General features: G+C 41.1%; 1 protein-coding gene across 1 annotated transcript in view; it reads right to left on the reverse strand.

The window, feature by feature from the left end:
- Nucleotides 1-10084: 10084 nt before the first annotated feature.
- Nucleotides 10085-13598, reverse strand: part of Adamts6 (ADAM metallopeptidase with thrombospondin type 1 motif 6) — a 200992-nt gene continuing 197478 nt past the window's right edge. Inside the window, exon 24 of the mRNA XM_038323313.1 lies at nucleotides 10085-10840. Coding sequence (XP_038179241.1) covers nucleotides 10731-10840 — 110 coding nt within the window. The 3' untranslated portion in view covers nucleotides 10085-10730. The remainder of the gene's footprint in view (nucleotides 10841-13598) is intronic.

Consider the following 13598-nt stretch of genomic DNA (forward strand, 5'->3'; position numbering starts at 1 on the left):
CAGGAGGACTTGAACACACTAATCAAGAAGAAGTAGAAAAAATTGACTTTATGAAAGTAATAGAGTCCCTTAAACAGGAGGTGAAAAACTCCCTTAAGGAAATGGACGAGAAGAATAACAAAAAGTTTGAAGAATTGAGTAAATCCGTAAATGATATCCTAGGAAACCAAGAAAAAACAATCAAACAGATAATGGAAACAGTGCAAGACTTGAAAACTGAAATGGAGGCAAGGAAGAAAATACAACCCGAGGGCCAGCTGGATATGGAAAATCTATGTAAACGAACAGAGACTACAGAAACAAGCATAACCAACAGAATACAAGAGATAGAAGAAAGAATCTCAGGTTCTGAAGATACCATAGAGAAAATAAACGCACTGATCAAAGAAAACAGCAAATCCAACAAATTCTCATCACAAAACATTCAGGAAATCTGGGACACAATAAAAAGACCAAACCTAAGAATAATAGGCGTAGAAGAAGGAGAAGAAATACAGCTCAATGGTCCAGAAAATATATTTAATAAAATTATATTAGAAAACTTCCCAAACCTAAAAAAAGATATTCCTATTAAGGTTCAAGAAGCTTACAGAACACCAAATAGACTGGATCAAAAAAAAAAAAAATCCCCTCGCCATATTATAATCAAAACACAAAACATACAGAATAAAGAAAGAATATTAAGAGCTGCAAAGGAAAAAGGTCAAGTAACATATAAAGGTAAACCTATCAGACTAACACCTGACTTCTCTATGGAAACCATGAAAGCCAGAAGGTCCTGGATAGATGTTTTGCAGAAACTAAGAGACCATGGATGCAAGCCCAGATTACTATACCCAGCCAAGCTTTCATTCACTATAAATGGAGAAAACAAAATATTCCAGGATAAAAACAAATTTAAACAATACATAGCCACAAATCCACCCTTACAGAAAGTAATAGAAGGAAATTCACAAACAAAGGAGTCCAGCATTGCCCAAAATAACTCAGACATCTAGCGACTCTTCACCAGCACATCTCAAAGAAAGGAAACACACAATCTCTACTACCAAATAAAAAATGACAACTGGAGTTAACATCCACTGGTCATTAATATCACTTAATATCAATGGACTCAATTCATCTATAAAAAGGCACAGGCTGAGATTGGATATGAAAACAGGATCCAACATTCTGCTGTTTACAAGAAACACACCTCAACCACAAAGACAGACATCTACTCAGAGTAAAGGGTTGGGAAAAGGTTTATCAAGCAAATGGACCTAAGAAACAAGTCGGTGTGGCCATACTAATTTCTAACAAAGTTGACTTCAAACTAAAATCAATCAGAAGAGATGGAAAGGGACACTTTATATTCATTACAGGAAAAATCTATCAGAATGAAGTCTCAATCCTGAATATCTATGCCCCTAATACAAAAGCACCCACTCATATAAAAGAAACATTACTAGAACTCAAGACAGCCATCAAACCAAACACACTGATAGTGGGAGACTTCAACACTCCTCTTTCACCAATGGACAGGTCAATTCGACAGAAACCTAACAGAGAATTAAGAGACTTAATAGAGGTAATGAACCAAATGGACTTAACAGACATCTATAGAACATTCCACCCAAACAGGAAAGAATATACCTTCTTCTCTGCGGCTCATGGAACCTTTTCGAAAATTGACCACATACTCAGTAACAAAGCAAACTTCCACAGTTACAAAAACATATTAGTAACCACCTGCATCTTATCGGATCACCATGGATTAAAATTAGAATTCAACAACAATGCTACCCCCAGAAAGCCTACAAACTCATGGAAACTGAACAGTCAACTACTGAACCACAGCTGGGTCAAGGAAGAAATAAAGAAAGAAATTAAAGTCTTTCTTGAATTTAATGAAAATAAAGACACAACATACTCAAACCTATGGGACACTATGAAAGCAGTGCTAAGAGGAAAATTCATAGCACTAAGTGCCCACTTTAAAAAAAACGGAGAAAGCACACATTGGAGACTTAACAGGACACCTGAAAGCTTTAGAAAAGAAAGAAGCAGACTAACCTAGGAGGAGTAGAAGACTGGAAATTATCAAACTGAGGGCAGAAATCAACAAAATAGAAACACAGAAAACAATCCAAAGAATCAATGAAACAAAAAGCTGGTTCTTGGAGAAAATCAACAAGATTGACAAACCCCTAGCCAAACTAATCAAACGGCAGAGAGAGAACACACAAATTAATAAGATCAGAAATGATAAAGGTGACATAACCACAGATACAGAGGAAATTCAGAGAATCATTAGATCTTACTACAAAAGCCTGTATGCCACAAAATTGTAAAATGTAAAAGAAATGGACACTTTTTTAGATAAGTACAATATACCAAAGTTAAACCAGGACCAAGTAAATGCTCTAAATAGTCCTGTTAGTCGCGAAGAATTAGAAACTGTTATCAGAAACCTCCCTACCAAAAAGAGCCCAGGACCTGATGGGTTCAATGCAGAATTCTACCATAACTTCCAAGAAGACCTAATACCTATACTCCTTAAGGTATTTCATAATATAGAAACAGAACAGTCATTGCCAAATTCCTTTTATGAAGCTACAATTACCCTGATACCTAAACCACACAAAGACTTAACCAAGAAAGAGAATTACAGGCCAATCTCACTCATGAACATCGTTGCAAAAATTCTCAATAAAATACTGGCAAACAGAATCCAAGAACACATTAGAAAAATTATCCACTATGATCAAGTAGGCTTCATCCCAGAGATGCAGGGCTGGTTCAACATACAAAAATCTATCAATGTAATCCATCATATAAATAAACTGAAGGATAAAAACCATATGATCATCTCATTAGATGCAGAAAAAGCATTTGACAAAATTCAGCACCCCTTTATGATAAAGCTCTTGGAGAGATTAGGGATACAGGGGTCATTCCTAAATATAATAAAGGCTATTTACAGCAAGCCGACAGCTAACATCAAATTAAATGGAGAGAAACTCAAGGCCATCCCCCTAAATTCAGGAACAAGGCTTTCCACTCTCTCCTTATCTCTTCAATATAGTGCTTGAAGTTCTAGCAATAGCAATAAGACAAAACAAGGGGATCAAGGGGATTCGAATTGGAAAGGAAGAAGTTAAACTTTCGTTATTTGCAGATGATATGATACTGTACATAAGCGACCCAAAAAACTCCACCAAAGAACTCCTACAGCTGATAAACTCCTTTAGTATCGTGGCAGGTTACAAGATCAACTCCAAAAAATCAGTCGCCCTCCTATATACAAAGGATAAGGAAGCAGAGAAAGAAATCAGAGAAGCTTCACCTTTCACGATAGCCACAAATACCATAAAATATCTTGGGGTAACTCTAACCAAGGAAGTGAAAGACCTATTTGACAAGAACTTTAAGTCTTTGAAGAAAGAAATTGAAGAGGATACCAGAAAATGGAAGGCTCTCCCTTGCTCTTGGATTGGGAGGATCAACATAGTAAAAATGGCAATACTACCAAAGGCAATCTATAGATTTAATGCAATCCCCTTAAAGATCCCATCAAAATTCTTCACAGATCTTGAGAGGACAATAATCAACTTTATATGGAAGAACAAGAAACCCAGGATAGCCAAAACAATAAAGGAACTTCTGGAGGCATTACCATCCCTGACTTCAAACTCTATTACAGAGCTACAGTATTGAAAACAGCTTGGTATTGGCATAAAAATAGAGAAGTCGACCAATGGAATCCAATAGAAGACCCAGATCTTAACCCACAAACCTAAGAACACCTGATTTTTGATAAAGGAGCTAAAAGCACACAATGGAAGAAAGAAAGCATCTTTCTTTCAAATGGTGCTGGCATAACTGGATGTCAACCTGTAGAAGAATGAAAGTAGATCTGTGTCTATCACCATGCACAAAACTCAAGTCCAAATGGATTAAAGACCTCAATATCAATCTGAACACACTGAACCTGTTAGAGGAGAAAGTGGGAAGTACTCTACAACATTTGGGCACAGGAGACCGCTTCCTATGTATAGCCCCAGCAGAACAGACATTAAGGGCAACATTGAATAAATGGGACCTCCTGAAGCTGAGCAGCTTCTGTAAAGCAAAGGACACTGTCACTAAGACAAAAAGGCATGGGAAAAGATCTTCACCAACCCCGCAATAGACAAAGGTCTGATCTCCAAAATATATAAGGAACTCAAGAGACTAGACTTTAAAATGCTAATGAACCCAATTAAAAAATGGGGCACTGAACTGAACAGAGAATTCTCAACAGAAGAACTTCGAATGGCCAAAAGACACTTAAGGGCATGCTCAACCTCCTTAGCAATCAGGGAAATGCAAATCAAAACAACTTTGAGATACCATCTTACACCTGTCAGAATGGCTAAAATCAAAAACACCAATGATAGCCTTTGCTGGAGAGGATGTGGAGTAAGGGGTACACTCATCCATTGCTGGTGGGAATGCAAACTTGTGCAACCGCTTTGGAAAGCAGTGTGGAGGTTTCTCAGGAAATTTGGGATCCACCTACCCCAGGACCCAGCAATCCCATTCTTGGGAATTTACCCAAGAGATGCCCAATCATATTACAAAAGCATCTGTTCAACTATGTTTATAGCAGCATTATTTGTAATAGCCAGAACCTGGAAACAACCTAGATGCCCTTCAGTGGAAGAATGGATGAAGAAAGTGTGGAATATATACATATTAGAGTACTACTCGGCGGTAAAAAACAATGACATCTTGAATTTTGCATGCAAATGGATGGAAATAGAAAACACCATCCTGAGTGAGGTAACCCAGGCCCAAAAAGATGAACATGGGATGTACTCACTCATAATTGGGTTCTAGCCATAAATAAAGGACATCGAGCCTATAATTCGTAAAAAAAATCCTAGAGAAGCTATATAAGAAGGTGAACCCAAAGAAAAACATATAGTTATCCTCCTGGATACTGGAAGTAGACAAGATTGCTGGACAAAAAATGGGAACATGGGGGTGGGGTGGGATGGGGGGTGGGGGGATGGGGAGAGAAAAGTGTGAAGTGGAGGATGGGAAGAGCCTGGGGGAATAGGATGGTTGGGATATAGGAAGGGTGGATATGGGAACAAGGAATTATATATCTTACTTAAGGGAGCCATTCTAGGGTTGGCAGAGACTTGACTCTAGAGGGATTCCCAGGTGTCCAGGAAGATGCCCCCAGCTAGGTCCTTGGGCAGCTGAGGAGAGGGTGCCAGAAATGTACAGATCCTATTGCCATACTCATGAATATCTTGCATATCACCATAGAACCTTCACCTGGCATTGGATGGAGAAAATGACAGAGCCCCACATAGGAGCACCGGACTGAGCTCCCAAGGTCCCGATGAGGAGCAAAAGGAGGGAGATCATGAGCAAGGAAGTCAGGACCGTGAGGAGTACGTTTACCCATTGAGACGATGGGACAGATCTAACGGGAGACCACCAAGTCCAGTTGGGATGGGACTGATGGAACAGGGGACCAAACCGGACTCTCTGAATGTGGCTGACGGTGGAGGAGGACTGAGAAACCAAGGACAACGGCAATGAACGTGAACTCTACAGCATGGACGGGCTCACTGTGAGCCTTGTCAGTTTGGTTGCTCACCTTCCTGGACTTAGGGGGAGCTGGGAGGACCTTGGACTTAACATAGTGAAGGAAACCCTGATGGCTCTTTGTCTTGGAGAGGGGTGGAGTGGGGGTATGGGTGGAAGGGAGAGGGGGGGGGGAAGGGAGAGGAGGAGGGAAGGAGATGGAAATCTTTAATAAAAAAAAATGAGGAAAAGAAAAAAAAAAAAGAAAAAAAAAGAAAAAAAAGAAAAGTCCTTCCTTCTTTTAAGTTGTTTCTTTCAGGTACTTCTACAGCTGACTAGCACTGGAGAGATCCAATTTAAGATCCGAGAGGATTGGTTTTCACAAGTAATAAGGCCCAGATAATGAACTATCCCTGGCCAGACAAGATGCTCTGTAACCTTGAGGTGACACATAATATTCAGATTCCTCAGTGTCCAGAATTAAAGACACCAGGCACTGCAGGGCCGTGTGTCATTTCGATGAAAACAGGACCCTGTGAAGCCATTCTCGTTCCTTATGTAGGTCAAGGCTCTCAACAGGCTAAGGAAGGCATAAACCAAAAGTCAACACCGGTATAATAGTGGCTTCCCTCCCCGCCAGCCCACAGCCCCGTTTCTGGCCCCAGATGCTGCGCTTTGGATGGTGTTGCCGTGGCCTGATCACAGTTGTTTACATTGGTTTCACGGAGTACTAAAACAGTAACCCTTTGAGAAAGAGAAGAGAGGTAAGATCACCTTGCTTTTGAGCTTGAGCTTGAGTCTTGAAATCTGCAGCACAAAGCTACTTTGAGCAGCTGTTCTTTGAAGCCTGTGCTAGGTTAGCCCAGGTGTTCTAATGATGTGAATTAAAATTCCAAGTGCAATCTACTACTCTTTACCCAGGGACTCATTCAGTGTCTGTACTGCGGCCGCTTATTTAGAATTGCCACTTCTCCTGGTCTAAGATTTTTTTCTCTCTCTCTCCAAATTACATTTCTTTCTCATATATATGCAAATTATGGCATTTTATTCTATGTGTTTTGGTGTGAAGGTGTCAGACCCTCTGGAACTGGAGTTACAGATATTTGTGAGCTACCATGTTGTGCTGGGAATTGAACCTTGGTCCTCTGGAAGAGTAGCCAGTGCTCTTAACTTCTGAACCATCTCTCCAGCCCTCTTTCTCCTTCTTTTTTAAAAAATTAATTGTATGCCAGCCATTTAAATTTAATTCAATATAAAACTTTATTCTTAATTTACTTGGGCAAATACCATGCCTTTTGGCCTAGGGGTTGGACGAGTGCACGGTGGGGAGCAGGAGAATCTGCTGGGAGTCAGAGTAGCAGGGTAGCATCTTACAGATATGCATCAACAAGAAAGAGAACATCTCACTGGACGCTTGAAAGCAAAGCACAAAAATAGATCTTTTACAGTCCCAGGAGCTTAAGTTAATGTAAGTTTCCTTCTTGAGTGTCCCTTCTTCCAACTAACCCTAGTAGACTTAAGCTTTAAGGGATGGTGGAGTAAAAACACCATCATGTTAAAAAAAATTCACATCTTCTTAGTGAACAGATGAGGTCATTATTAAGAAAACATTAAATAGGGTCACATTTTTCTGTATTATCGTCAGCCTAAGGGGAAATGTCTGAAGATGAAAAGGTGTGCCCATTATGTTTCTATGCACCTGATGGACATATCATAGAACAGTCCTTCAAGTATGAGTTCATTGTTTAGTACTCTTTCCACAGTGAAACATCTTGTATCTTTAATAACATGAATAACTCATAGGGGAGGAGAGAAAATGTGTAATGGGTGAAAGAAGGTGAATGGCAGTGGCCATGGGTTCCTATCTAGCTTTAGAATAATGGGCTGGTGGGTGGTTAGCTATTCTGCAAGGGTAGCCCACTGGAAATCTTGAAGCCACTGTGTTTATTAGAGCTAATACATTCAGACAGATGCAATCCCCAAGAACGTGATAAGATTACTGTAAAAACCTCCATCAGGGTACTGCCTGGGTAAGCTTTGACTAGAGACGTACCTACCGTAAACACCTCTGTCATGGCGCTGCCTGGGTAAACTTAGGCTAGGGATGGCACCCAAAGGTACTAGGCACTTTCTGCTTCAAATGCAACACCAGCTTTTCAAGAAATAGACAATTTCGTCTGCATCATTTTTACAAGCTGAAATTTTATTATTTACTGAATTATCTATGTTAAAAAAAATCTGTGCCTGGTACGAAATTTCACTCCATCAAGTGTTAAATGACTTTCATTCTCATTACAAGCAGGGGGATGAATAAAGGTCAGGTGTTAGGGAACATGGCAATAAATTAGAATATAATTTACAAAAGCAAAATAGCAACAGTGTACAACATTAATACTGAGTATAAAATAATAAGCAACAACTAATCACAATGATACAAAGGTAATTTTGTTCTGTATTATTAAGGATACCTATAAAACATTCACGCAAATACATAAATTCCTAATGAAATGGACTACTGGGAAACCATACCTGTCTTCAGGGGTTCAATCATTTGGGTACATTTAACGTTCTTTTGGGGGTAGGCCATTATACCAGTGGCAGACACTGCTCCCAGCCATGGGTACTCTTGTACCCTAAGTAGTCAATATAGCTCACAACTTTTGGAGTGCCTGCCAGAGCAGTTCAGCCTCTGCTGAGATCCTTCTGTTACCATGTAGAACGGAAATTCGTGCGGCCACGTGAGTGGCTGCAGCAAATTCGGTGTTGTGATGTGTTATGGGAGATGCTTTTTGATTTGTTTAACCTGCTCAGATTGAAATCTAGGGTCTAACTGAAAATACTGAGTCCTGATATATGCATGCTTTGTTCCCTTGTGGAAGGCTGTGCCGCCCGTGGAAGCAGCCTGCCCTCAGTGCTGGTGCACTTCTCGAGAGAGCACGGGCTGATCTCGTCCATTAGCAGAAGCTGAGGCAGGTACCTGGGGACAGCCCTTGTGATGTTAGCTTCCAAGTGAGGTAAATACAGCCTTTTACAAGTACTGTAAGAAATCTTCTTGAGATAAAAGTATGGACTAATGTTTATGTTGGTAGCAATCAGATCTGGATAGCAAGCCTATGTCTACACTGCCTCAGCAATCACCCGGTCTTCCTTATTTTACCAGGGCACATTAGCACCAAGTCAACTGTCCTTTGAAAAGGACCAAGGGGATTCAAGTCTAGGCCAGGCTTCCATGGGCTGCCTTCCTTTAATGGAAGGGCTGCGCTGACACTTGGGCTGGTCTTCTCAGGGCAGTTAGATGGAGGTCTTGGCAATACTTTTGCCTCCTCTGGAAAACTTGGGGATGCTGTTGTAAGAAGTAGGGAAGGCTATGTGGCTGGTTACTCTGGAGGGTGGGGTAGCATCCAGCCCAGCTGGACACAGCGAGCCAGAAGCTGAAGCGGCTTCTGGTGACAGCGTTTCTTCTAAAGTCACCACATATATGACACACTCAAGTGTAATTTCAGAACACAGTGGTAGATACAAATGAGGCGTGCTCTTAAGTGAGAATATTCTCTTTGTTACAAAGTAGCCATTTAGTTGGTGTTTTAGATGCTGGTATAAGCTTGGGGCACACATGTTCACATACTTGAAGGAGGTGTACTAGACACAAAGCACAGTAACCAAAGACCTACTGCAAGCCACAAGTGTTCAAGTACAAAGTAGTAATATAAACAAGTACCCTTAAAAAAATCTAGTTGTAGAGTCTTTTGACGGCAAGTTGTGAAGCCTGAAGATGGGAAGACCTAAGCTAGTCAGTTCTGTTCAGTAATACGTGATTTAAGGGCTTGACTTGCCCAGGAAACCAGGTTTCACATTTAATTGCCATTCAAATTACTTGGTTGAGTGACGATTAAACTTATACTTTGTGTTCTCTCTGCATGAGCTTTTCTTCTTTGGCTGTTATCCTTCCCTACTCTAAAACGCATGGAAATAGCACATTTATATGCAAGCAAACTCATCTGTCCCCACACTCAGGCGCACCTGCACACACGCACATATACACACGTACACACTTGCTCTCTTATAAATAAATGCCCTTCCACCATATCAAAGAAGGGACATCTGGAACCCATCGTATTGTCAGCAAATTGCAAAAGGGCCGCTTGACTTTAGTAAGCCGGGCTATCTTTTGCATGGCATCATCTCCAGAAGCTTAGCATGCGTGCAACAGTCCAACAGGGCAGAAGCTGGGCTGTGGCTGGTGGGGATGTAAACACTAAGGAGTCACGGCGACTCAAACAAGAAGTCAGGCATCCTGTGTGACAGCTGCAAAGGGCCTGCTACTTCAGGCCCTGCCATACCCTAGGTCTGGCTGCTGCATGACATTGAAATGTTTTTCTCTTAAAGTTTTAATGGAAATCTCAGCTTCACTTGCACAATGGCAAGTTGGCCACGGTTTCTTAGCACTGAATTTATAGACTTGCCCAGCTGCAGCGATTGCTGCACGGCTTCAAACCAAGTCCCTCGCTGTTCAGTTTAATAGAGTTTTATACATGGCTCACAGCAGTGTTCAGAACAGGGGGTTATTCCTAAGGAAATTAAGTGGGATAAAGAAAAATAACACAAACTTTCATTACTTTTGATTTATAATTTTTTTTCTTAAATTACAGTTCAAAGCCTATTTTATAATTTAAATTGTGCTGCTACTGTGGTGAGATAAAGTATCGTAAATATTTTTAAGCTATGACTTAAGAATTCTGAATCTCTCCTACTTCCATAGTTGACCAAGTCATAATAACTACATTTAAACAGTCTTAAATACAAATGGATTCAGTGTCATTGCTAAGTCCATAATAAAAATTATCTTAATGGTCCAAGGAGGTAAACAGGCTATTAGATTTACTCGAAAGAACACAAACGTTCCACAGTAAGCGAGTCTCCCTGTGTTGTTTGGATCTCTCAGATCTGGCATTCCCTCCTAATAGCGTGTCCAGCACTTTGGATCAATAAATCCCACTTCACAGAAGTAAAAATAATATTGAAATCCTGTCAGCTGGTGCTGACCAGTGGTTACATTTTCCACAGGGTAATGCTTTGTAAGAACATCAGTCCTCGTCCTCTGGGTGGCTCTCTCTGATGGACGCATTTCCACGATGAGATGACAGGACTCGCTGGCTTTCCGTGGGTCAGTGTCCCTGGCAGGTCTTACAACACATCTGTCTGAAGTATGCGCGACTACAGAATTTGAACTTCAGCACCAGTGGGCAATAAGCCACTTTGTTCACATCTTTGCACTCTAACAGACAGAGGCAGAAAGTGGAAAACCATTAGAGTCACATAAACAAGCCGATGTGCCTGCCCTGTTAGCAGGGATCCCTCTGGCCAATCCCCCTTCACTTGTATGTCCATGTGATTTTTTATCTTGTTTCTGTTTTTAAGCACACTATCTGGAACAGCCTACCAGAAATATTCTTTTGATATATTTTAACACAATTAAAAAATGCAAGGCGTTTCTTCCAGACTTTTATAAGTGTGGTACATGCCTACTGTGTCTTGAAAGAATTACCGTTTGTTGGGATGAGTGATCACTTTAGACATCTTGGAAACATGAGTCATTTTTCTTACAGTGCTTTTATTGCTCCTTTCTCAAGGTTTTTATTCAACATGTAAGGTTATCCAAAATCAAACATGAGTTGCATTATCTGATACCAAAGTCCACATGTCTCACAAAGAATCCCTGCATGAAAAGGACTGTTGGCAGTGGCCTAGCTTCGGTAACTCCACTAGGCAAAGAGGAAAGCTGGGAGGGGTTGGACTCAAAGGGCAGCAGTCTGTGGGCTACGGAAACATGTAGGAATGGCTTTTCTTAATTTGGAAGTGAGACACAGCCTTCATTGCTCCTGTGTGTGTTTTCTCCTCAGTACTGGAGCTACCACAGTTGCGGTCTGTAATCCCTGAACCAGAAGGGAGTGAATGACTCTTTTCCGCGCCCCACAGGGGCTGGTCACAGCGGTGGACTGGTCACAGGGGCCTCTATGACTAGGAGTCACACCTTTCTCTTCCATCAGTCCAACTGCTGCAAAAACCGACTCCTCTCTAGCATTATGGTCATTTTATTGGGAGATTTAAAAATATTTGTCAACAAAGTAATTGTATTTTCTCATTTCTCCACCTGATTTTACTGCAGCAGCTTGGGAAACCATTTAAGGCAAGTTAGACTCATGAAGGCCTGAGTACAGTCCAATGTAACAATAACTTGTGTTGTTTGTTTCTTTTGCCTTGGTTTCAGAAATCTGCCCAAATTGCAAAGATCTATTGTATGTGATAAGTATGGAAAACTGAGTCTAAAATAAGGGGAGCACTCCCAGCTCCTCTTAAAGAATGAGGTATAGTCTCATGCTCTCAGTTTAAAGGCTCTTTCAGCAAGTCTTACAATTTGAAACAGGAGCCCTGAAATCTTCTAAAACTATAAACTCTGCTACTGTCTAGCTCCCCTACTCAGGAGTAAATACAAAAGAGAACAATATTTAAATATTTGATCAGAAAATTTTATATTCAAAATCTCAGTAAATTTAAGTTTGGGTTGAAACGGTATGGAGGGGCACTAAAATGTCTTTAAACTTTACACTAAAAAGAAAACTAGATGATAGACTCTTCGACACATCTGCTCTGTAGCGTGGAGACAGACAGGGTAGGAGACGGAATTGCTGCTACTGTTACTGGCAGTTGCTAGCGCCTCTCTGCCTGATTTTGGAAAGGAAGCGAAAGGTTATCTGCTAAACTCAATGAAGACACAGTATTTTGATTACTACTCAGAAATATTGCCCCAAACATGCAAATCGGTTTGGAGACCCAGCAGAGAGCAGTATTCTCTGGGCTACAACTTTATTGGAAGAATTACCACTCATCGAAGAGTTGCTAGACCGGGAAAACAATGAGTTGAGCAAAGGGTGAGTAAATCCACAGACACTGTAACCCTTAGGTTTAGACTTTATGAACTGATTTTAAAATGCATAATGAATAAAATTGGATATTTGTAAATTCTTCTGTCTTTACCTAACTAAAAATAAACAGTAGAGGATTTTTCCATTGGTGGGTGCTCGACTTTGGACCTTCCTCTGTAAGCTGAGGCCTTGCATTGTACCCAGTCAGCAGGGGGCGGGAGTGTGGGTGGGTGCTAGCCCAGGGTGTCTGTTCCTCTGAAGTTCGTAATACCCTTGCTAAGTTAGTTCTCAGCTAACTTGCTTGGGAGTGGAAACTCATGGGGCCCTAGAAGCAGGATCAAGGTTAGCAAGGCAATTGCTGATTCTGAGTGAGCACACAGTGAGAGGAGGGGTTGAGGACTTGTTCTGCCACTTTCAACATCCACGTGGCCTTTGTTAAATACCTCAGCGCTATAGCTCAGAAATGAAGAGCAGGACAAACCTTGCTCAGTTGGCAAAGTATGTGTAAAGTAATGCATACAATGGAAAACACTGGCCAAGGCATCCAGCTCAGCTAGCACACAGTTTGTCCCCTCTCATTAGCCTCTGACAGCAGCGATCATACATCATTTCTCTGAGATCTGTCAGGTGAGGACTGGTTGCCAGAAAAGGCTACATATTTATGCAGAAAGCAAATTAACAGAAAGCTATTAAACAGAGCAGGCAAACCATGATGGGGCCAGCAGCCAAGCGCCAGGACAGGCCTGGGCAAGTGATGAGGATGGTGGCCTGGACTCGGATCGCAGACCTTGATGAGACACCTAGGCTATGCAGGACATTGTTACTGTGTGGAGCCCCTAAGCATGGCTAGGTGGAAGACCCAGTTCCTTCTCTTTGCTTTTGTCTTCTAGAAACTGATGTGGCTAGAAAAATCAGTTCATTGCATATTTGGATTGATACAAGTGTGTTCACCAAAGCTCAGCCACAACTAGGCTTTTTATTTGCTCAGTCTTTTAATGCCACAAAAGCTTAATTTAGTGACAGCATTAAAAAGTGGAATTTATCAAGCACTTCCTTTATGTCAGGCAGAACCTCAGGCAGCATTATACTTTTATATTTACTGCTTTTCAG

The sequence above is a fragment of the Arvicola amphibius genome, chromosome 3 (genome assembly GCF_903992535.2).
Source record: "Arvicola amphibius chromosome 3, mArvAmp1.2, whole genome shotgun sequence".
In the NCBI taxonomy this organism is placed as follows: domain Eukaryota; kingdom Metazoa; phylum Chordata; class Mammalia; order Rodentia; family Cricetidae; genus Arvicola; species Arvicola amphibius.